Source organism: Aedes aegypti, chromosome 3 (assembly GCF_002204515.2).
Source record: "Aedes aegypti strain LVP_AGWG chromosome 3, AaegL5.0 Primary Assembly, whole genome shotgun sequence".
NCBI lineage: Eukaryota > Metazoa > Arthropoda > Insecta > Diptera > Culicidae > Aedes > Aedes aegypti.
The window spans coordinates 116,103,285-116,127,538 of record NC_035109.1 but is presented as its reverse complement, the minus strand read 5'-3'; the positions used below and the strand labels follow the sequence as shown (position 1 = coordinate 116,127,538).

The 24,254-nt window shown below is 40.1% G+C and overlaps 1 protein-coding gene across 2 annotated transcripts in view; it reads right to left on the bottom strand.

Annotated features, from left to right (window-relative positions):
* Positions 1 to 24,254, bottom strand: part of LOC5564337 (GTPase-activating Rap/Ran-GAP domain-like protein 3) — a 469,292-nt gene that overhangs the window by 56,948 nt on the left and 388,090 nt on the right. For both annotated transcript variants that reach the window (XM_021851565.1, XM_021851566.1), the window contains 3 exons: positions 11,146 to 11,232; positions 10,518 to 10,599; positions 10,183 to 10,301 (listed from right to left, as the gene is read on the bottom strand). In XM_021851565.1, the coding sequence (XP_021707257.1) occupies positions 10,183 to 10,301; positions 10,518 to 10,599; positions 11,146 to 11,232 (288 nt within the window). The remainder of the gene's footprint in view (positions 1 to 10,182; positions 10,302 to 10,517; positions 10,600 to 11,145; positions 11,233 to 24,254) is intronic.

Below are 24,254 nucleotides of genomic sequence, written 5' to 3'. Positions count from 1 at the left end.
GAAAGGTCGTATTTTCAAACGCGAGATAACGCTGAGCAAGTCTGAGTGCTATTAGGAGCTGTGCTGAGCAGCTGACGCCAACCCCTGGTGGGACGCTTATCGAGTGGTCATGCCGAAAGTCAAGGGTCAGTGCCGTTTGAAAGGTGTGCTGAAAAGCTCACCCACACCGTATGTCGACGAGGAAGCAGCAAACGCCGAAGATTGTCAGGCCTCCAATGACGAGCATATGGCTGCGGCGAAAGCATTGAAGCTGAAAAAGGCCGCTGGACCGGATGGAATACCGAATATGGCACTTATAGTGGCTATTCTAGCATACCCAGAAGGAGATGCAAAAATACCTGGACGAAGGACACTTCCCAGATATATGAAAGATCCAGAAGCTGGTGCTGCTACCCAAGCCAGTAAAATCACCCGGTGATCCATTATCATACAGGTCTATATGCTTGCTGGAAACACTGGGCAAACTCTTGGAACGGATTATCCTAAACAGGGTGGCTACGGAAAACTAGAACGGACTATCAGAATGGCTGTTCGGATTCGGGCCAGAAAGTCGACGGTAGATGCAATTCGGACAATCCTGGAGAGGACCAAGAAGGCATTGAAGCAAAAACGAAGAGGAAATCGTTACGGTGCCGTAGTTACGATTGACGTTAAGAACGCGTTCAATAGCGCCAGTAGGGAGGCCATCGCCACAGCGCTGCATAGAATGCGGCTTCCTGACCTGCCGGATTCTACAGAGTTACTTCGAGAATCGGTTGTTGGTGTATGGAACCGACACCGGTCAGAAGAAGTTAAGAGTAACGGTGGGAGTTCCGCAGGGGTCCACACTGAGCTCGACGCTGTGGAATGAGACGTACGACGGGGTCTATCACTGGAGTTACCTATGGGCGTCGTGATCGTCGGCTTTGCTGATGACGTCGTCCTAACAGTAATAGGCGAAACGCTAGAGAAAGTGGAAGTGCTTGCCAGAACTGGATGGATGGAGTCATGCTGAAGATAGCCCACAAAAAAAAGGAGGTGCTACTAGTCAGCGATTGCAAAGCGGTTCAACACGCGAGATTGTAGTCGGGAGACATGTCAAAGCATCACAGCGGTAGCGCAGACATGTGGGCGTGATGATATGAATGGTAAGCGATTCTTAGGTTTGGAATCTGGCAAACAATATGGTGGTGGAGATAACGTATATCTTGCAGAGAAACTAGCGGGAAGAGCTGCGAACCAAGAGGCAGAGAGCAGTGCCTGAAATCGGGTCGTCGGGGCACAAATGAGCCGGAAGTCAAGCCCCAACCGGCATCGGTTGACCGACCTCGGCACTCGAGTCAGCCTGACAAAGAAAGAAGACGAAGATCGCCCCTGCGATAGTCGCCGGTAGTCAGGGCACCAACAGTGCAGACGTCTCCATTACCGGTACTGGTGATAACCTCCTACACCGGGAGAAGTCAGGGAAGTAGGAAGCGAGAAGGGAAGAAAATGATGAACGACGAGTTCTCCTGGGGATTTCATCAGGAGTTCTTCCAGGGATTCCATCATGAGTTTCTTCAGAGGTTTCAGCTGGAATCCCTCCAGAGATTCTGTCAGGAGTTCCTCCTGAGATTACATCAGCAGTTTTCGTTGAATTTCATCAGGATTATTTCTAGGGATATCATAGAGGTAAGGATCAGGAGTTCCATCAGAAATCTTATCAGGAATTTCTCCAGTGATTTCATGAGGAGTTTCTCTAGAGATTCCATCAGAGATTTCACCTGGAATTCCTCCAGAGCTTATATCAGGAGTTTCTGAAGAAAATGCATAAGGACATCGGGAGTTCTTCTGGGGATTACATCAGAAGCTCTTCTGGGCATTTCATCAGGAGTTTCTTCAGGGGTTTCATTAAAAGTTTCTTTAGATATTCCACCTATAATTCCTCCAGGGATTCTATCAAAAGCTTCTGTAGGAATTTCATTAGGAGTTACTTCAGAGATTCCAGATGGATGGAAGAAGTTTCTCTAGGGATTCTATCAGGAGTTCTTTAGTAGATTGCAATTTGAATTTCACTAGATGTTACATCAGGGATTCCTCAAGGGATTCAATTAAAATTTCTTCTTGAGATTTTTTAAGGAGTTCTGTCAGGCATATTATAAGAATCCCTCCAGGGATTAAATGAAGAGTTACAATAAGAATATCGTCAGACGTTCCTTCAGAGATTACATTTGGCGTTCTTTCAGGGATTACATCACAAGTTCTTCTAGGAATTACTGCAGGAGTTCCTGTAGGAATTCCATTAGGAGCCTTTCTAGGGATTTTAGGGATCAGAAATTCTTCTATGGATTTCTTTTTAAATACTTCTATGATTCATAATAAAATCCTTTTGGGACGCCATCTTGCACACCTTCTGGGATTCCATCATAAGTTCTGTCAGGGATTATATTGGGAATTTCTTCAAGAATTCCTCTAGGATTATTCTGGGTTTTATCAGGCAATTTACTACGGATTCCTCCCGGTATTTATAAAGATAGGGAGCCGAATCCTATTCTTGACACTTTTGATTCACTTCGGCAGTGGTTTTTTTTTAAAAGCTACAAAGCTCATAATATGCGTCTTATTGAAACTCTTCTTATTGCAGTGAATTATGGAAGTGCCCAAGTAGCTCTGCACCCTATTCTACCAGAATTTTCTTTCAGGGGGTTGTCTATTCTTAAAGGTATTCCGCCAGAAATTCAGGGGAGTCCTCCCAGAATTAATCAAAGGATTTTTATCCCGATATTCCACAAGAAATTTATCTCGGTATTCCTTAAGGAATTGCTCCCGGAAAAAAATCCAAGGATCTTCAAGGGTTATCAGGAATTCCTCCAGAGATTTTACAAGAAATTATTCATAAGTATTTTATCACCGGAATTCCTCAAAAGATTCCTTTTAGAATTTCTCGCGGAATATCTTCAAGGATTCTTGAGGGTTTTCAGGAATTCCTCCGACAATCTTACCATACTGGAAGCAATTGATGTACAAATTCTCTTAGGAATCCTCGGAGAAATTTCTCGAAGATTTTTCATGGATTTTTTTTCAGAAATCCTAGGTCGAATGCCTCGTAGGGTTCCTTCAGCGATACAAAGAAGAATCTTTGGAGAAACACTGACAGAATTTATAGATGAACATATTGTAGATTTCCTAGAAGAATCATCGGGAAATAGCCTGGAGGACCTCCCAAAAAATTGCAAGCGGAATCTTTAAATGAATTCCTGGTGGAATTCCCTTTTTTAACTCTTTTGCGGTAGCTGCCGTGGAAACCCTGAAGGCTTTCTGGTGGAATCCCAGGAAGATCTCCTTGATGAATCCTTGGCGAACTTCTTGGTAGAACTACTTTAAGAGTTCATGGAGTAAATCCCTGCATGTATTTCTGTAGGAAATTTGTTGGATTTTCTGAAAGTATTCCTATGGAAATCATTAGAAGAATAAGTGGAAGATTTCCTTGGTAAATGGCTGGGCATGGCGTACCATTGGTACCTCGCGTACCTGAAGGAATAAAATAGACCCCTTTGTGCGGTCCTTAGCCTCTTGCCCAGCAACTCCTATCCCTACCTCCTCGCGGTACTGGCCGGGGTACGAGTAACCTTAGGGAAGATCGGGTAACCAACCCCCGGTGGGAACTTTGGTCGTATGCTGACAGGGAAGGGGGGGTTTGCTTTTGCTTTTGCTTCTGCAAACCTTGAGCGTCTGTACTCCATGTTAGGAGCGGCTCACAACAGCGTCTGTTCCCCATGTCAGGGGCGGCTGATCATCGTCCGAGTGCCAGAGAAGGACTCTAAGCTAAACTGCGCACTATGGTCCTCCGGAAATCTAGGGGGTTGGTGTCAGGCCCTGCAAGCCAGCCGTAAAAAAATCAAGCAACGAATAATCAACGAGAGAATACGAACCGGGACAATCGGCGAAGACCACAGCGACGTAAAGGGACTAGCGATTGGAAGCTCGGTACGTGGAACTGTAAGTCTCTCAACTTCATCGGGAGCACACGCATACTCGCCGACGTGCTGAAGGACCGTGGATTCGGCATCGTAGCGTTGCAGGAAGTGTGTTGGAAGGGATCAATGGTGCGAACGTTTAGAGGTAACCATACCATCTACCAGAGCTGCGGCAATACATATGAGCTGGGAACAGCTTTTATAGTGATGGGTGATATGCAGAGGCGCGTGATCGGGTGGTGGCCGATCAATGAGAGAATGTGCATGTTGAGGATCAAAGGCCGGTTCTTCAACTTCAGCATAATAAACGTGCACAGCCCTCACTCCGGAAGCACTGATGATGATAAAGACGCTTTTTACGCGCAGCTCGAACGCGAGTACGACAGCTGCCCAAGCCACGACGTCAAAATCATCATAGGAGATCTAAACGCTCAGGTTGGCCAGGAGGAGGAATTCAGACCGACGATTGGAAAGTTCAGCGTCCACCGGCTGACGAACGAAAACGGCCTACGACTAATTGATTTTGCCGCCTCCAAAAATATGGCCATTCGTAGCACCTACTTCCAGCACAGCCTTCCGTACCGATACACCTGGAGATCACCACAGCAGACAGAATCGCAAATCGACCACGTTCTGATTGATGGTCGGCACTTCTCCGACATTATCGACGTCAGGACCTATCGTGGCGCTAACATCGACTCTGACCACTATCTGGTGATGGTCAAACTGCGCCCAAAACTCTCCGTCGTTAACAACGTACGGTACCGACGGCCGCCCCGGTATGACCTAGAGCGGCTCAAGCAACCGGATGTCGCAGCGGCATACGCGCAGCAACTCGAGGCTGCATTACCGGATGAGGGTGAGCTGGACGAAGCCCCTCTTGAGGACTGCTGCAGAACAGTAAAAGCAGCCATCAACGATGCAGCTGAGAGCAACGTCGGGTACGTGGGACGGAGTCGACGGAACGATTGGTTCGACGAGGAGTGCCAGGAGGTTTTGAAGGAGAAGAATGCAGCGCGGGCGGTCATGCTGCAGCAAGGGACCCGGCAGAACGTGGAACGCTATAAACAGAAACGGCAACAGCAGACCCGCCTCTTTCGGGAGAAAAAACGCCGCCTGGAGGAGACGGAGTGCGAGGAGATGGAACAGCTGTGCCGGTCTGAGGAAACGCGTAGGTTCTATCAGAAGCTCAACGCATCCCGCAACGGCTTCGTGCCGCGAGCCGAGATGTGCAGGGATAAGGATGGGAGCATTCTGACGGACGAGCGTGAGGTGATCGAAAGGTGGAAGCAGCACTTCGACGAGCACCTGAATGGTGCTGAGAGCACAGGCAATGAAGGACGGGACAACGGAGGAAATGCCTTCGTCAGTACTGCGGAAGATGGAAACCAACCAACCCCCACTTTGAGGGAGGTTAAGGATGCCATTCACCAGCTCAAGAACAATAAAGCTGCTGGTAAGGATGGTATCGGAGCTGAACTCATAAAGATGGGTCCGGAAAGGCTGGCCATTTGTCTGCACCGGCTGATAGGCACAATCTGGGAAACAGAACAGCTACCGGAGGAGTGGAAGGAAGGGGTAATCTGCCCTATCTACAAGAAAGGCGACAATTTAGATTGTGAGAACTTTCGAGCGATCACCATTCTAAATGCGGCCTACAAAGTATTATCCCAGATCATCTTCCGTCGTCTGTCACCTGTAGTAAACGAGTTCGTGGGAAGTTATCAAGCCGGCTTCGTTGACGGCCGATCGACAACGGACCAGATCTTTACTGTACGGCAAATCCTCCAAAAATGTCGTGAATACCAGGTCCCAACGCATCACCTTTTCATCGATTTCAAGGCGGCATACGACAGTATCGACCGCGTAGAGCTATGGAAAATCATGGACGAGAACAGCTTTCCCGGGAAGCTCACGAGACTGATAAGAGCGACGATGGAAGGTGTGCAAAATTGTGTGAAGGTTTCAGGCGAACACTCCAGTTCGTTTGGATCCCACCGGGGACTACGACAAGGTGATGGACTTTCGTGCCTGTTGTTCAATATTGCGCTAGAAGGTGTTATGCGGAGAGCCGGGCTTAACAGCCGGGGTACGATTTTTACGAGATCCAGTCAATTTGTTTGCTTCGCGGATGATATGGACATCGTCGGCCGAACATTTGAAAAGGTGGCAGACCTGTACACCCGCCTGAAACGCGAGGCAGCAAAAGTTGGACTGGTGGTGAATGCGGCCAAGACAAAGTACATGCTAGCTGGTGGGGCCGAGCGCGACAGGGCTCGCCTAGGTAGCAGTGTTACGATAGACGGGGATACGTTCGAGGTGGTCGACGAGTTCGTCTACCTTGGATCCTTGCTGACGGCTGACAATAACGTTAGCCGTGAAATACGGAGGCGCATCATCAGTGGAAGTCGGGCCTACTATGGCCTCCAGAAGAAACTGCGGTCAAAAAAGATTCACGCCCGCACCAAATGTACCATGTACAAAACGCTCATAAGGCCGGTAGTCCTCTACGGGCATGAAACGTGGACGATGCTCGAGGAGGACTTGCAAGCACTTGGAGTCTTCGAACGTCGGGTGCTTAGGACGATCTTCGGCGGTGTGCAGGAGAACGGTGTGTGGCGGCGAAGGATGAACCACGAGCTCGCCCAACTCTACGGCGAACCCAGTATCCAGAAGGTGGCCAAAGCTGGAAGGATACGATGGGCAGGGCATGTTGCAAGAATGCCGGACAGCAACCCTGCAAAGATGGTATTCGCTTCGGATCCGGTTGGTACAAGAAGGCGTGGAGCGCAGCGAGCTAGGTGGGCGGATCAAGTGCGTATCGATTTGGCGAGCGTGGGGCAGAACCGAGGATGGAGAGATGCGGCCACGAACCGAGTATTGTGGCGTGAAATTGTTGATTCAGTGTTATCTGTGTAGATGTTAACTAAATAAATGAAATGAAGTGGAAGATTTTTGACAGAAGCAATTCCTGGGGAATTTTTTATGTAATTTCTGTATTAATTTCTTGGAAGGGATTCGTTTAGAAATCTCTTAAATAATTTCTTGAGAAATTCCTGGAGACAATCGCAGGAAAAGAATCTCTGGAGGAATCTGTAGAAAAAAAATACAAGAAACAATCGCTGAATTCTTTTTGGAATTCCTGAAGCAACTCCTGGTGGAATTTAAGGAGGAATCCTAGGGTGAAGTCCTGAAAAAAGTCCATGTGAAATCATTGAGAGAATTTCTGGTGATGATTGTTTTGAAGAACCCCTTGAAAAGCATTTGAAAAAATCGTTGTGTGATTCCTAGATAATGCATGATCGAATCCTTGGAACTAACTTCTAGAATAATTCCTGAAAATATCTTTGAAGAAATTGTCACAGCCATCTCTGGAGGAATTCTCGGAGCAAGCTTTAAAGCATTACTGAAGAAATCACTTGAGGAATTTTTTTGATTGATCTTAAAAGGAATAAATGGAGAAACATACTAAATAATTAGTAGAGGAATCTTTAAAAAAAATTCCGGAAAATTGTCTCCTGAAGGTATGAATAAAGGATTTTTTCCGAGGAAATTTCTAGTTGAATCTATTGATAAATTCCTAGAGAAATTATTGATAAAATCCCTGGCAGAATCCCAGGAAAAATTTCTGATGAAATTCTAAATAAAATCTTTTGAGAAATTACCATAGCCATTCCCATATCGATGACAGTTCAAAATAATTCCCGACAGAGACTCCTTATAATTTTAGAGTTTTGCCGGAATACTTCGTGCGAATTATAACTGGAATTCCAATATCCAATTCTTACGGTACATAAATTTTGAAAGTTCTGTTCTTCCTCAATACGATTATTGCCTAAAATTCGTTGAATATCCCCACAGCCACAGAACTAGAAAAAATTACAATCACATATTCACTAGGCTTTCCGAGATCATTCAAAGCATGCGTAGAAATATGGTATTGTTGCAACGAGCTTTGACAGTCGGTCAAACCACAGATACCGTAAATTCGGGTGAAATTGATCAGTAGGGTGAAATTGATCACTGTGTCACTCGATTTTATTTCTTCCTAATGGAGCACAAATATCAATGTAACCTGCAGTAGATTAACGTTGTTTGTCGTAAGTATGTCCAAAATGTTCTTTTCTATTGAAATAATGTAAAATTTAAAAATCTTGTACGGTGCAGTGTTGACAAACATCAATAAACTTCTAGTTCTAGACAAGGATTTGGAAATGGTATAATCCTGAAAGTTTGTGAGGATACTTAAGATATATCCCCAAACTAGATTTCATAACCAAAACTAGTACCAATTCGTTGATTTGGTTGAAATAATTGAATTTCTGGTATATATCAGGAAATTCCTTAAGAAATTGCATACATTTAGGCGCTTTCTGCGTTATTCTTGAAATTTAAACATTCATTATTTCTATAAATATTGTATTGTTAAGAATTTGGCAAGCATATTCGGATTCAGGGAGCTCAAATTTATTATGCAAAGTTGTTTTGAAAACTAACAATAATAGCATTGATAAGTGATCAATTTCACCCCGAAATGAGACCTCTCGATTTTTTATTTTAGACATATTTTTTAGCACTAAAATTACATTTGTTAGAAAATTTCAATACTTGAGTCAATAAGGCTCGCCTTCATACTTGTTTTCCTGCATTCAGTTGTTTGGCATTGTCAACATTATAGAAATCAGACAAGAAAAACCGTGAAAAGTGATCAATTTCACCCGAAATTACGGTAACAGACATTTTAGTCCGATTGTAAAACTGTGTAAGACAATTGATGGTCTTTTTAAATGGCAACACAAGTAGCAACATCGTGGTGGCGCTTTTATCGCTACGTTCCGATGGCGATGTTAGTGGTGAATATGAAACATTTCAAGATACATATATTCACCACTGATTGCCGAAATACGTTGTGTGGTGCTAGTGTTTTCAACGTGTTTTAGTTTGAATATTTACACAAGTTTCCAGAAGATTTTTGTTCTAGCATAAACAAACGGTTGCAGCAACATAAATAGGTTTGACTAACTTGGGGGAGGAGTCAATGTTGATAAAACTGTCTGAGCGTCTGTAGGCTGCATAGGGGGATTATGGGCATAATGAACATCCGGGTGAAATGGACACCCTCTCAATCTCTGAAAATATGCATATTTCATCAAAAGTTCATAAACTGCATGAAATCTGTATTGCATTTGAGCTGTTTGACGGTAAAAAAGTTTATGTTTTGCTTCAATTGTCCTTTAAAATTTGACTTCAAGTTTTTCTCTGCTTCAAATTGGCATATAAGCAAGGCAGTGGGAGAATCTAATTTTTGAGCAAAATAACGAACCTAGAAAGGTTCTTCTTAGCTCTTATGATAGAGGGAGAGCTCTTTTACACATTCGAACGACTGACAGACATTAAATATTTTGGAATCATTAAATTTCATACAAGTGTTCATTTTGCCCCGATACCTTTTTACTAGCCTTGGTTTGAACCTAAATTTCTATCTCACTTTTCTGGCATATGATATGATTTTTATTACCATGAATGAATGTAGCACGTCGTATCAGTATCAAACTTGAAAACCAGCCGGGAGTAATTTTAAAATAATTTCATTGTATGGTCTTAAAACAAGCATTTGCTATTATGCCCCGAGTTCCCCTAATAGAAGTTCAGATGCCACTAAATCAAACTTTCCTGATTTCACCTCAAGATTTGCATCAATATAATGATGTCACACTCACACACAGACGACATCACTATATCGAAGAGTTTAATCAAACGGTGATATCGTCTAGGGATCACTTTGAAAGATACGTTATTTCATAATTCAAATGATAAAACGTGAAATTTGATTCACCTCGGTCCACCTCGTTACACCTGGAGCAGTAAAAATGCCATGCTGATGACCTTTGTGGTATTGGATTCAATTCGTTTATACCCTTAATCACAACCAGGAGAAGAGGAGCACAAATGGTATTTATATCGTTCTGGACTCCAGTCTCCAATTGACAATTAATGATGTTACCCTATTCCCAGGAGATCATTCCCGACAGTAATGGAATGTTTATGTAGGACGCTGAACAAACGATGTCGATGACGAAGGCGGGAGGACAACGAAGACCGGCTTTCCGGATGACTTAATTGCTTCCACGGACTTGGAGGTTAAAAAGGACGTGCGCCGCTTTATGAGCGATTAAATCGCCCCGGATGACAATCGGATGAGGAAGCATAATAAAGGAATGGTAAATGGCTGAAGGTAGTAACGTACCTGCTTCCGGAACACCATTACCCTGTACAGGGGCATACATTTGCTACCGGAGTCCTGCGAGACGATGGATAAAAAATATGGGTTTTTCTCCGAATCTATTCCCACGTAGTTCTGGTGAACTGTGTTTCCCGCCGACGAAAAGGACGATGGTGATGATTTTCCGTTTCGGTGAGGATGATTGCCGTCGGATGAGGTTCACACATTGGCACCGAAAAGGGCGGTATTTTTTTGGCATGGAATAAAACAGAAGAATATCATCGTTTGTTTCCAAGAATTGGCCATGATGATTGTAGATTTTTTGTTGGTAGGTCATACGATTCTGAAGCAGTACTTACGTTTTCCTAGAAAATACTTGAAGTACCATCTCGTTTGATGCTCGGGATTTTCCAGAATGGGTGTGCTTGGTGAACCGAAAACCTGGGATTCGCATGAAGGTTGTTTGTGGCCGGTACATGGAAATAGAAATAAAAACCATTGTCGGTTAACTGGTATACCTAGGTACGCTACGATATTTCCAATATATCAGGATATCGATAATTTTCGTTCAATAATCGATATTTTTGTATTGGTACTTCTGAATCAATCACGGCAATATCTATATTTTGGTTCAATTTATAGCTATGACAAATAATATAATGAGTTATGTGTATGTTCAAATTAAAACTTATTGAGTTATATCTTTGTTTGAATTAGAAATATATTTTATTATTTTTTTTTTCATAATGCAGAGGAAATTATGTTATATTTTTTGTTATTTTATCTGAGTTTCAAACTCTGTAATAATGCTGCCACTTGTCGGGTACAGAATGAATTCCTTGCCTTCCGTTAGCTGTTTTAACTCACACGGATTTTTTTTTCTATTAGGTTCAAAGTAAGATTACAATGCATTTAAGACTTCCTGTGCTACTACTTCGTTCTCAACAGCCATCAATAAGTACCACACCAATGAAAATCAATCCATACCTCATCCTTCTCCGCCAGTGATTCGCCATTCTCCAGCCGAAACCGTCGACAGTTCGGGTCCAGCCCGTCGATTTCCGACTGCGGAAGCTGTGGATGACAAAGGAAAATAAGAAAACAATCAGAACAAAGGCCACTATTTTTATCCTCTTGTATTTATTGCATAATGGCGAGTTCGGAGTCAGCAATGAATGTCGAGAGTGAGGAAGGAAACGACATCTTCTGATGGTAAACCGATGCGGCAATTATGGCGTAGATCATCGTTAAGTCCTGCTTTGTCGACACTGTCGTCATTCTGTGTAGTTGGCCGCTTGAAAAGCGAACGATAAGCATACCGAAGATAATGATGCCACCCAAGAACAGTTACCAACAGTGAGACTAGCTAGAAACCTAATGCCACCCTAACCACTGGAGGGTGAAATGTGAATAATTAAAAACATGGTCGTAATTGTGTGTATTATCCACTAACTAAGGTATCTTTTTAGAAGCACGTGCACGGTGTTACAAAGACTATTATTTGAGGAAAAAAATCTCCTCAAACCGGTTCACACCAGTCGGTTACTGTAGCCAAACTACATGTCGGTGCATCATTAAAAATAAATATTCAGCTGATATTTACTGATAGGTGGAAGAGCTGCTGCTGCGAAAGAACTTCGGAGCAATTCTCGGTTGAACTTCCGAAGAATTGCTGGATGAAATCCAGGAGAATTTCGGGAAGTGAGGAATTTATGTACAAAACTCCGGAGGAACTCTGAAGCAATCCCGGAGATGTTCTAGGACCCTTGAGGAATTCTCGGAGGAACTCTGGAGGATTTCTTGGCGGATCTAGGAGACTTCTCAGGAGTATTTTTGAGGAATTACTGGAGGAACTCTGAAGATTTCCTGGAGACACTTCGATAAAATTACAGGATGAACGGGGAAATTTGAAGGAATTCTCGGTGGAGCTCCAAACGAATTTTCGGTGGAAATCAGAAGGAACTCCCAGAGGATCTCCAAAGAAAATCCATGTGGAACTCTGAAGATATTCTTGGAGGACCTCTATAAAAATCCTGCGGCTACTTCTAAGGATATTCTGGGGGAACTCCAAAGGATTTGGTGGAGGAACTGCTAAATTATTTTCAGAGAAAATCCGGAGAAATTTGGAGGACATCCTGGAGGAACTCTGCAGAAATTTCTGAATAATCTTCAAAGCAATTCCTGGAGGAGCTCCGAACATTTTTTGAAGGAACTCTAGGAAATTTCTGGAGGAATTCCAAAGAACTGGAAGTAACTCGGAAGGAATCCTTGCAGGAACTCTGGAAAAATTCCCGGCCGAGCTCTGGAGGATTTCGCAGAGGAAGTCTGGAGGAACTTTCAATGTATTCCTAGAGGAATTCTGAATGTATTCTTGGAGGAATTCCCCAGGCATCTCTGAAGGAATTCCTGAAGTAACTCTTAAGGAACTCTTGGAGCAGTTCCGGATGAATTTATGGATAATTTGCGGAAGAAACTCCAGAAGAATTTCTGAGGAAATTCGGAAAAAAATCCTGGTGTAACTCTGGAGGACTTCCTGAAAGAACTACGGAAAAATTCCAAAGCAACTATGAAAGAAATTCAAAGGTATTCCCGTTGAAGCTCTGGAGAAACTTCGGAGGAAATGCAGGATAAAACCAGCTGACTAGCTGAATGAACTCCGGAGGAATTTCTGGAGCAACTCAGGAGGAATTACCGGTGAAGCTCTGAAAGTATTCCTGGATGAACTTTGAAGAAATTTCCGGATGAATTTTGAATTAATTCCAAGAGGAACTCTGTAAAAAATCCTAGAGAAACTCTAAACGAATTCCTGGAGGAACTCTGGAGCAATTCTTCCGGTGGTCCTGTAGAAACTCCCGATGCATGTCTAAAAATATTCCTCAGGCGTTTCTGGAAGAACTCCGGGGTTATTGCTTGAGGAACTCCGGAGAAATTCCTGGATAAACGAAGGAGAATGTTCGAAGGAATTCCCGGTGGAACTCCGGAAGAATTTTCCAGAAATTACTGAATGAAATCCAGAACAACCGCTTGAGGAACTCAAGAGGAAATTCTGGAAGAACTCTGTAAAAATTCCTGGTGGAAATCCAGAAGAAGTTCCAAGGAATTGCTGGATGAAATCCAGAGGAATTTCTGGATGAACATAAGTAAAACCCTAGAGGAACTGCATAGGAATTACACGAGGAACCCTGAAGAATTTCCGAAGGAAGTCTTCAAGAAATTCCCGGAAAAGCTCTTGAGCAATTTTCTAAGGAACTCTGGAGGGATTGCCGGAGGACATGTAGGGAATTTTTCGAAGTAACTCGTGAAGAATTCCTAGTGGAAATCTGGAGGATTTCCGAGGTACTACTAGAACTCTGTAGAATTCCTGGAGAAACCCCGTAAAAATCCAGGAAACCCTTGAGGACATCTGAATTAATTCTCGGTGGAGTTCCAAAAGAATTCCTAGGGAAATCTGAGGGAATTTTCAGAGGAAATTCGAAGAAATTCCATGAGGAACTCTGAAAAAAATCTTGAAGGAATTTCAAAAACAAACCTCGCAGGGACTCCGAAAGCATTGCCGGAGGAATAATTTCCGTAGAAATTACGGTAGAGTTCTCGAAGGAACTGTGAAGAAATTCCCGATGGGCTCAGAAGGAATTCCTGGCAAAAATTCTGATATAATTTTTGAAGGTACTCCTGAGGAATTTCTAGCGAAACTCCAAAGGAATTCTTGGAGAGACTCTGAACAAATTTATTGAGAAATTTCCGGAGAAATTTCTGGAGGAATTCTCCGGATAAATTCCTGGAGCAACCAAAAGGAATTCCATGAGGAAATCCCGGAAAAATTTCTGGTGCAAATCTCCGGAGGAATTCATGGAGATATTTCTGGAGAAAATCCGTGGCGGAAACCCTGGATGTAATCCGTTGAGAAAATGCTGGAAATATCTGGAGAAATTCTTGGTGGAAATCTCTAGAGGAATTCCCGGAGAATTTTTAAAAGAAATCCTCGCAGGAATTCCTGATGGAAATATCATTAGAAATTTCTGCAGGAAATCCCCGAATGAATTTCTGGATAAATTATTGGTGGAAATCTCAAATGAAATTCCTGGAAAAAATCTCCGGTAGAGCTTTTGGAGCAAATTCAAGAGGGAATCTCGTAGGACTTGCTATAAGCAATTCCCGCATACATTTCTGGAGGAAATCCACTGAGTAATTTCTGGTGGAAATGCCTTGATAAATTCCTGGAGGAATTTCCCGGAGGAATTTTGGGGAAAATCCTGGTGAAATCCAGGAGCGAATCCCCGTAGGAATTCCTCATGAAAATTAAGTGGAATTCATGGAGAAATTCCTTGGAGTAAAACCCCGGAAGAATTTTTGGAAGAAATCGCTAGGGGAATTCTTGAAAAATATCGTCGGAAGAATTCCTGGAGCAAATTCCCGGAGGAATTTCTTTAGGAAATCCACGGATGAACTCTTGAAAACATCCCCGAAGGAGTTTCTGGAGACAATTCCTGGAGGAATTTCATAATGCAATCCCCGGAGGAATTCCTGGAGGAAATTCTCGTAGGAATTCCTGGAGGAAATTCTCAGATGAATTCCTGGACAAAATCCCTGATGCAAATCCCCAGATAAACTCTTGGGTTCTTGTTATTCCCAGGATGAAATCATCGGAGAAATTTCTTAAAATACCCGGAGGGAATCTCCGGAAGAATATCTGAATGAAATCCCCGGAGGAATTGCTATCGGAAATACTCTGTGACAGTGTTGATAGACTCACACTCAAATGTCAATCAATACGCTCTCCCGTGAGAGCAAACTCATTAGAGATCTGCTTCGCAAATCTCACGCTTGAGTTTTTGATGCAAAATCAACTTAATCAACTCAAACCGTAAAAAATGATTCAGTCGCAAAACCCGACAAAAACTCGTGAAACCCGAATGTTGTTGTTTACTTTAGAAAGGATTACTATAATTTTACCAGACTAACAAGTAATTATTGCCGTTTGTAAGTAAACTATGGAAATACGAGACAATGAGTTAAAAAAGTGAGCCAACTCATCCATGATTTTTTGACTGCTGAGTTGCGTGATTGACAACTCACGCATGAAAAATCTCAAGCGTGAGTGGTGAGAAATTGAGTTTTTCACAACACTGCTCTGTGAAATTCCTAGAGAAAATTATCGGAGGAAATCTTGAGGGATATCCCTGGAGGAAATCTCCGGAGGAAACTCTCGGAGGAGTTTCTGGAGAAAATCCCCGGAAAAATTCGTGGATGAAATTCTCGGAGGAACTTCTGAAGGAAATCTTCGCAGAAATTTCTGATGTGAATCCCCAGAGTAATTATTGGAAGAAATCTCAAGATAAATTCTCTGAAAATCTCGGAGAAATTTCCTAATAAATTTCTAGACGAAATCCCCAGATGAATTCCTGGGCGAAATACCCGGAGGAATTGCTATTGGAAATCTCCTGGGGAATTCATGGAGGTAATCTCCGGATGAGTTCTTGGAAAAAATCTCCGGAGGAATTTATGAAGAAAATCCAAGGAGAAATGCCTGGAGCAAATATCCGGAGGAATTCCTGGACGTCATTCCCTGGAGAAATTATTGCTGCAAATGCCCAGATAAAATCTAGAAGGAAATCACCAGATGAATTCTTTGAAAAAAAAAACCCAGAGGGAATTTTGGGAGAATATGTCTGAAATTCCCGGATAATTTCCTGAACCAAAACCCCGGAGAAATTATTTGAGCAAATCCTCGGAGGAATTCCTAAAGGAAATCCTAAAAGGATTTTTTGGAGGAAATAACAAGAGAAATTGCTGGAGGAAATCCAACGAGAAATTTCTAATGGAAATACATGCCCATAGGGATTCCTGGAACAAATTCCCGGAGTAATTCCTGCAGAAGTAAGGGAGAAAAATCCAAACTGATGAACAAACATGTGTCAAACCAGATTTGGAACAGCTCCAATTTAGGTCCAAATCCGACCAAAAATGGATCAGGCAGTTAGCCTGTTCCCAAAAAAATAGACCAGAAAACTGGTGTAAACTAAAATTGGAACATCATTTGCAACGCCGGTATAAAATCCAATTTTATCATGGTCCAAAAATATGAACCGAACCACCGGTGAAGTTGCCCTTACAATTCCTTTGACAGTCTTAGAGGTTAAAATACTCATGCTCACCTATTTTGAAACTTGTTTAGATTATATTTTATTTATAATAATAGTGGTTAACAAAACCCAGATTAATATCCCTACTTTCCTAAGATTTTCTAGGATTACATCATAAGAAGGAAGTAACTTCAAAACTCTTTTTTTTTTTAATTTTGCGCAGACATGAAGTTTAGCTTTAGTAACCGACTGATGAGTTCTGATTTGATGGTTTTTTTTTCTAATATTAACGATCTAGGGAGCACCGTGGCATGCTATTTCGCATTTCATCCAAGTCCTCCGAGCCAACATAAAAACCAACCATCTCGACAATGTTATTGTCCTTCTGTTAATTTTATGGTTCATGTGATAATTTCTATGCAAGGAAATCTTCACTATCTCTCGGAACCATGCGCCCCCATCAGAACAAGCACACAACCGCAAGCATCTGCTCACCGACTGTGTGGGTGCACAGTCAGTCCACATGGAGAGCAAACGTGACCTCGATGAATTTCAAATCACTGCTTGAAGCCACCTCCGCTGTTGCTCTTCTGGCCATGAACTTGCTTTTCTTCGGGTGTATGTGCTGAGCAAAGTCAAAACAGAGAAAACTTGTTGTAAACTTTCCGGGGATATACATTTTCGGCTCATGCCTTGTTAAATGGGTCGTGCTATTGCTGCTTTTTAGGTTCTTTAACGTTAACTAGACCAACCACGGGGGCAGCACTTCGATATTTTATGTATCGTAGTGCGAGTTTAATCGAGTAGAAATATCGTGAAATCCTTTACTGAATACTTCCCGTGTTGGGTGATTGAAAATTAACTTTGGGAAATTCTACACATTAGTACTTTTGCGATGCGATATTTACAATTGTTGTAATCGAGGGAGAATGAGTCCTTTTACTTTATATTCTTCTTGCAAACTTCCTAGGGTTTCAGTTTAAAACTGTGGAAGTGCTCATAAGAACGCTAATCTGAGAAACAGGCTCAGGGCGAAGTCCTGAAAAAAGTCCTGGTGAAATTCTTAAGAGAATTTCTGGTAATGATTCTTTTTGAGGAACCCCTTGAGAAGCTTCTGAAAAAACCGTTGTGTGATTCCTGGGTAATGCATGTTCGAATCCTTGGAACTAACTTCTAGAATAATTTCCGAAGGAATCTTTGACGAAACTGTTAAAGCCATCTCTAGAAGAATTCTTGGAGCAAGCTCTGAAGAATTACTGAAAAAATCACTTGAGGATTTTTTTGGATTGATCTTTGAATGAATAAATTGAGAAAAATACTGAATAATTAGTAGAGTATGCCTGAAGGATTTTCCCCGAAGGAATTTCTTGTTGAATATTTTCATAAATTCCTAGAGGAATTATGTATTGATAAAATCCCTGGCAGAATCCCAGGAAAAATTTCTGGTGGAATTCTAGATAGAATCTTTTAAGACATTACCATAGCCATTCTCATATCGATAACTGTTCAGTATAATCTCCGACAGAGCATCCTTATAATTTTAGATTTTTTCCGGAATACTTCGTGCAAATTATAACTGGAATTCCAATTTCCAATTCTTACGGTACCGTGAAACGGGGTAACTTTGATAGTTGTTTAGAAGAAAACTTGAATATTTATGCATGCTGTTTCAAATAATTATAATTCATATTTTTAAAACAAGTACTGGCATCCTAGCTATCGTTTGCACTTGATAGCTTGCCAAAAGATTCATTTTGAATGGATATATAATTTTGCAAATACTTCAAAGTTGGTTTTCTGTTTTGGGGTTACTTTGATAATGGAGTATAAATCGTACGAAATTGAATGAATAACGTAACATTTATAGGGCATTGCATACACTGAAACAAGCGTTGCAGTAATGAGAACCATGGACGTGTTTTTAAATTTACTATTCCAACCACGATTGAGCTATCATGAACCTTTTTTTTTGCGTTTTGTTCCCTCTCAATCCAACCGAGTCGATAGTCGAGCGGCTAGCGTTCGCGCTTGACAATCGCCAGATCCTCGATTCTGGTCTGCTGCAAGTTTTTAACCATGATATAGTAATTTTTACTATACAAATGGTGCCATGGTAAAATTGAATGCACAAAATATTCTAAATAAATGCGAATTTAGTCTGCACAAATCAAGTGGCGTTGTGTATTTAATTTAACCCTCTGATATAGTATTTTCAACCGCAACGCTGTTCTCAGTGTACCTTTAGGCGCTTAACGTGATATGGACATTTCTGACTTAGATTACAAGAATAGTCCCAGTTCGTGAAAATGCTTTTCGCTAAGAAATTTGAGACCATATTCAAGTTCTATGATAACTAGGGTGTAAAAGATAAGTGACCAACTATTCCAAACTACATCAAATAGCCCTCGTAGAACAGATTGTTCATAAGCGTTTCGAAAATGCTAAAATCGTATCAATTTTTAATATTGGTATGTAGAGCCTCGAATGTTCTCGATTCAAATGAAAACAGCTCTTACATTAAGTATCATACTAATATTCTTTAGTTTTGCATTCGTTTTGCTTAACCGAATAACACAAATTATGATATTTCGTTTAGTATGTGGTGGGTAACGCACTATCAAAGTTACCCGCTCTGTCCCAGCTGTGACGTAACGCCAGGAAGACAAAGCCGATATTACAAACTTGTACAGCGTTCTGTATGATGAAGGAGCTGATAAGCTTGGCAAAGTGTTAAATAAAGTGCGATTTTATATTCTCACGTCATTCAACTGTAATTGACTTTGTTGCAAAGAAAGCTACTTGCATTTCCCGTTTGAAGATAAACACGTGGATGCATCCGCTCGAGAGTACAAAATTTCACGATGCAGACTGCATCAGTATCGCTAGGTAAGAGATAGGGGAACTGTGGGTAAAATGAACAGGGGGGTAAAATAAACAGGTTTGTGTTTTACGGTAATTATGCTATAAATCTATGCAAAACATAGCACCATCCTTAGTCCTCAGACAAAGGAACTATTTCGACAACTCTAGCGCGATCTGGAACTGTCAAAAGCTGGAGAAGTAAACTAAAACAAAGTACGCCTCTCCGTTTTCTCAAATGATGTAAATTTTTATTCGTGGAATTTAAGGTTTTTATGATTAAAATTATCAAAAAAATATTGAACTGCGTAGCACATTATATCTTTAAAGTATTTATTATAAGTAGATGGAATTTGAAAGTATTTTTATCTTCTAAATTCTTAAAATAAATGATTTGAATATATTGATTCTTTGGGGGTAAAATGAACCACTCGAGATGGGGGGTAATATGAACACCATGACAGCACGAATACTACCGAATTTTATTTCAGATGCCGTGAGTTTTCCGGAGAAAATTCAAAGACAGTCATGGACTGCCATCCAAATGGTCGCGGCTAAACGTTCCATCGATTCTGGAATGGCTGTGAGATATGTATTGTTTATGTACCAGATGCCGAGGATCATGCCGCAACCCGTTCAATTTGAATGGTGTTCATTTTGCTCCCACTACATGTTCATTTTACCCCCAGCATGTGTTCATATTACCCCCATTGTACGTTCATATTACCCCCGTTACATGTTCATTTTACCCACATTAATTACAAAATTATAATAATGTTGATAAAATTCAATTTCCATCATAATATTTCAACTTGTTACATTGCATAAACATCCTTCTTCAATTCTGAGCAATTGAAAAAGTATCTGACTGCTTCATAAGCAAGAAAACATGAAAATTGCTTAGGGTTTTCATTTTACCCCCAGTTCCCCTACTTCCACTTCTATGGAATGATTTGATTTACTTCTTCGTAATTTATTTTAGAATTACTATCTCTTTTGAGTTGTGGCTACTCAGATATTCTGAAGTGTGCGCTAAGCGGAGTAACCCTTTATTGAAATGGACGAAAGAAAACTTTCTTCATAACCCAACGATTGCACAATCAAAATCCAATTTCATTGTGCTTTTCACATTGTTTCAAACCCAATTGTCTCAACCGAAGTTAAACATAGCTTCAGAATCTTTGTTTTAAATCCAGCACGGAAATAATTCTCCCATGTGACAAATTTGCACTGCTTCTTGCTTGAAGTTTTTCCAGTCCAACGTTTACATTTTGCATTCCTATCGTGTTCTCAACATATCACTTAGCTGCATCGCGTACATGACATTGGAGTGAAAGGTATTTTGCAGAGTGAGAAATTGCATCCGTGCATAATAGAGCCAACGCAACAGCACTGTAAGTTGAATGAAATTTTACTGTTGTATGGGCACAAACGAGACGAGACGTGCGTGGCGAAAATACTTACGAATGTACCGGCGTCCAAAGGAGCAAAGTGCCGGCACGGAGAATGTGTTGCTTCGTTCTTCGTACCTCGTTGCAAGAATTCAAAATTTCATTCAACGACTTGCAAGTTGATGATTTTAACCACACAAATTGTATATTTATTTGATACAAGTTGGTCTACTTCCGTTCTTCGATTTTGAAAATCTATCATGCAATTTCTAAGTAGCATATTGAATGTTAAGCTACTCACGTTTTTAAAAAGTAAATATGTACAGAGAAATCTCCATGATTCGATACTCAATTACTTGATACTGACTCATGGAACCATACTGACAAATGTTTTTCATGGTTATTACTATAATTCCCTCAGCCAGCTTCCCGACGAAAATGTGACTCGATATTTCCATGCACATATTCTTCTATATTATGATATTATAATAACTTCAATCTCTATTTCAGTACTTTTCACTTTTTTTTTATACAGTATGGCCCATAAAAAATGCAAAAATTGTTTGAACGTGAATTTAGCATCCACAAGCGTTATTTTCATTGTTTTTGATAGTGAATGTAATTTCTGATTATTGTAGTATATTCTGACACAACTACGCTATCCAGGACAATTTATGTCATATTTTTCTTACTGTCCTAAATAATGTAATAAAGCAAATAATTTCAAAGGTTTTGTCCGCCCATAGCTAGAAACAACGTCTGATTGTCGTATACTCTGGTGATAAACCAAAAATCACACTTTTTTGTTGAAACTTTTAGTTTGTTTGGTATCAGAGGATGGAGGAGTGCTTAGAGAAAGTGTTTTTCATGATCACAATGAAATATTTTGCCAGGGTAATAGTTTTGAGGGCATTTGCGCCTTATAGGTTTTATATGCCGTTATTTTTTGTTAAGGCTGAATAAAAAATAAATACGGAGGCCTATTACAGATTTCTGAGGATGAAATTTGTTCCTTCGGTTAGAGACAACTTATATCAATACTAGCTCATAGGTTTTGAGCAAAACGGAACTGCTTATCACACTTATATGAAGGTTTAATCAAAGCTCTCCAAAATGAGCCGTTTTTTCGAAAATATGTTTAAGTCTCCAATTACCCAGGTATGAACCAATTCTTTCATTTAATATGGGCGTATGCTATAGACAAGGCCTGAGAAGAATCTCACGTCATCGTTGATATTTTAGAAGCTTTCATCACGCAGATATTAGACTCGACGTCCACATGATAAAATTTGAAGGTATACTTCCAATTCCTCTCTGGTAAGGTGAAAGTAACAGATAAAAATCATGTTCAAAGCGAAAAACTGAGTCTAAATAGATTAAACAATACAAGTATTGAGTAATATTTATGTTTCATTCACATTTTCTATGTAAATACTACTATGAAACATGATATGACGATTATCGCATTTTTTTATGGGCCATACTGTATGCATCGAAAAGTATTATGACAGTTTATGAAAACAAGAACTTAACCCGTTAATGCCCAGCATCCTCAATTGAGGACAGAGATTTGCGCAAATAAGTTGAAAATGATGCAAAATATAATAAATATTAACAATAAAATAAATTTATGTTTTTGGTAGAACCGCACGGATTGCACATCAAATTTTGCAGAATTTTATAAAAAAATGATCTAAGACGTTTCCACCTGAGTTTGGCAATATGGTCCACATGTGTTACCGTGGCAGATTTTTGGGTTCCCTTGGGGGTCCTAGGAAAGTGGCCAATTCAATCATTTGATAGAACCATATCATGCGACCTATCAAACTTTTCAGAATTTCATACAGAATTCATTGGAGATGCCTTCAATTAGCTAAAGCAACATTGGCCACCTATTGATTCAGTAACAGATTTCGGGATTCCAGGAGAAGTGGTCAATTATTTCATTTGATGCAACCATATCGTGCGACGCAGCAAACTTTTCCGAATTTCATACAGAATACATAAGATATTCACTTAGTCACCTTAGTAACTAATAATTTGTTATACAATTCTGCAAAATTTGATACCAGAAGTATCAGAAGTAACCAAAAGTGCCCTGATCATCTAACTGGTTAATTGGATACCATTATCAATACATTTTACATCAAATCCTATGTTACCCCATTCACAAAAAAAGCATTTTGCTCTTTCAAAAATGACCAAACCTTAGTTTCTTTCGCCACCGGTTCTGAGCGGCCAATTCCAACCAAATCAAGTTCTGTAGCTAGATTCACATAATATAAATCTAGACAATAATTTTGAGTATAAAAACATTTATATTTGGTTGAAAAACGGCCGAGAAATTCGTAGGTCAAATCCGGGTCAATATGACCCGAACACCTTAAACGTAACTTTTTTTTAACACCTTAGGGTTAAAAAACTACAAGAAACCCAATTTGTTTCAATTTGAAATCAATTCAAAACGTTTTGAATTTTTTAGCCTTTAAATCGAAATTCAAAGCGATAACATTTTTTTTGTATTTATTTGCTTTTAGAAGTTTCGTTAACATGTTGGGGTAAAATGAAAATTTCAGATTACACTTAACATTTATTTTGTTAAAAATGAGAAAACCCTCATTGTTTTAAATTAGTAAATGCAAACTCAAAGAGGTGACATTTAATTTTTATCAAAATTAATTTCATTCCAAAAGTCTAGAACATATATTGGAGCAAAAATAGAAATTTTAGAAAATACTCAAAAATTCATTTACCTTAAAACTACTTAAAATTTTGTTATTAACTGTTTGCCTGTAAATCAAAATTCATGGTAATAACATGTATTTTTTTTCGACAATGCACTGATGGTTTAAGTCAAGTCATCGTTTTAGAGCAGACACAAGGTTTTTTTTGCTTAAACTTATTTGTTTTTACCAAAGCTGCACATAAAACCTTTTTTATTAATGTTTTAATATACACTTCACTACGCATATGAAAATTTGGACACTTGGTTTGAATATGTTGTAAAATATGAAGTTGGTGCAGTCTCATATTGAAAAATAAGGGCATAACATTCTCTATATGAACTTTGGTGCTCAATAGCAACTGCAAAATCATGCTAGATAAAAATATATCCTTCAAAAATCAAATTGAGGGCATTGAAGCCAAATTAAAAAAATATTAAGAATGTTTGTATTCACGTATCAGAGAATTAGAAAATTTGTCTAAAGAAAAAATTTTCAAAGAACAAGATCTTCAAACAAATTTTAGCCGTGTTGTACGCTGAGCTGGATGAAAATAAAAATTTTAATACTTCTGCTGCCTCCCTTTTATAGTTCTAATAAATTACATAAAAATCCAGTGTTGAAATGAAAATTTCGTTCGTAAGAGTAGTATAAAGCTGATGGTCGAGAGATAAACTACCTTTATTAAAAAAAAAAACCATCAATAAAGATAAAAACAAAAATTTTATTTACTTTTGACGAAACATTGCTAGTTTTTTTTTAAATAAATCACAATGAACATTTATAAAAGGGGTACTTATTTACAAAACGTCCCTGTTTGTCTGCAAAAAGAGGAGAGGTGGTTTAAAAACGAGATTTTTGTGTTCAAGTGGCCCTATTGTCCAGTAGTGTGGGACAAAATTTAGATTCTCGCTCCAGTCTACTTTTTGGATTGCATTTAGGTCCCATAATTACTGTGAGAAATTTCAGCTTGATCGGAAATACTATATTTTAGTGCCAGTCGTTCAAAGTTTGTATGGGATTTACTATGGGAAAACTTA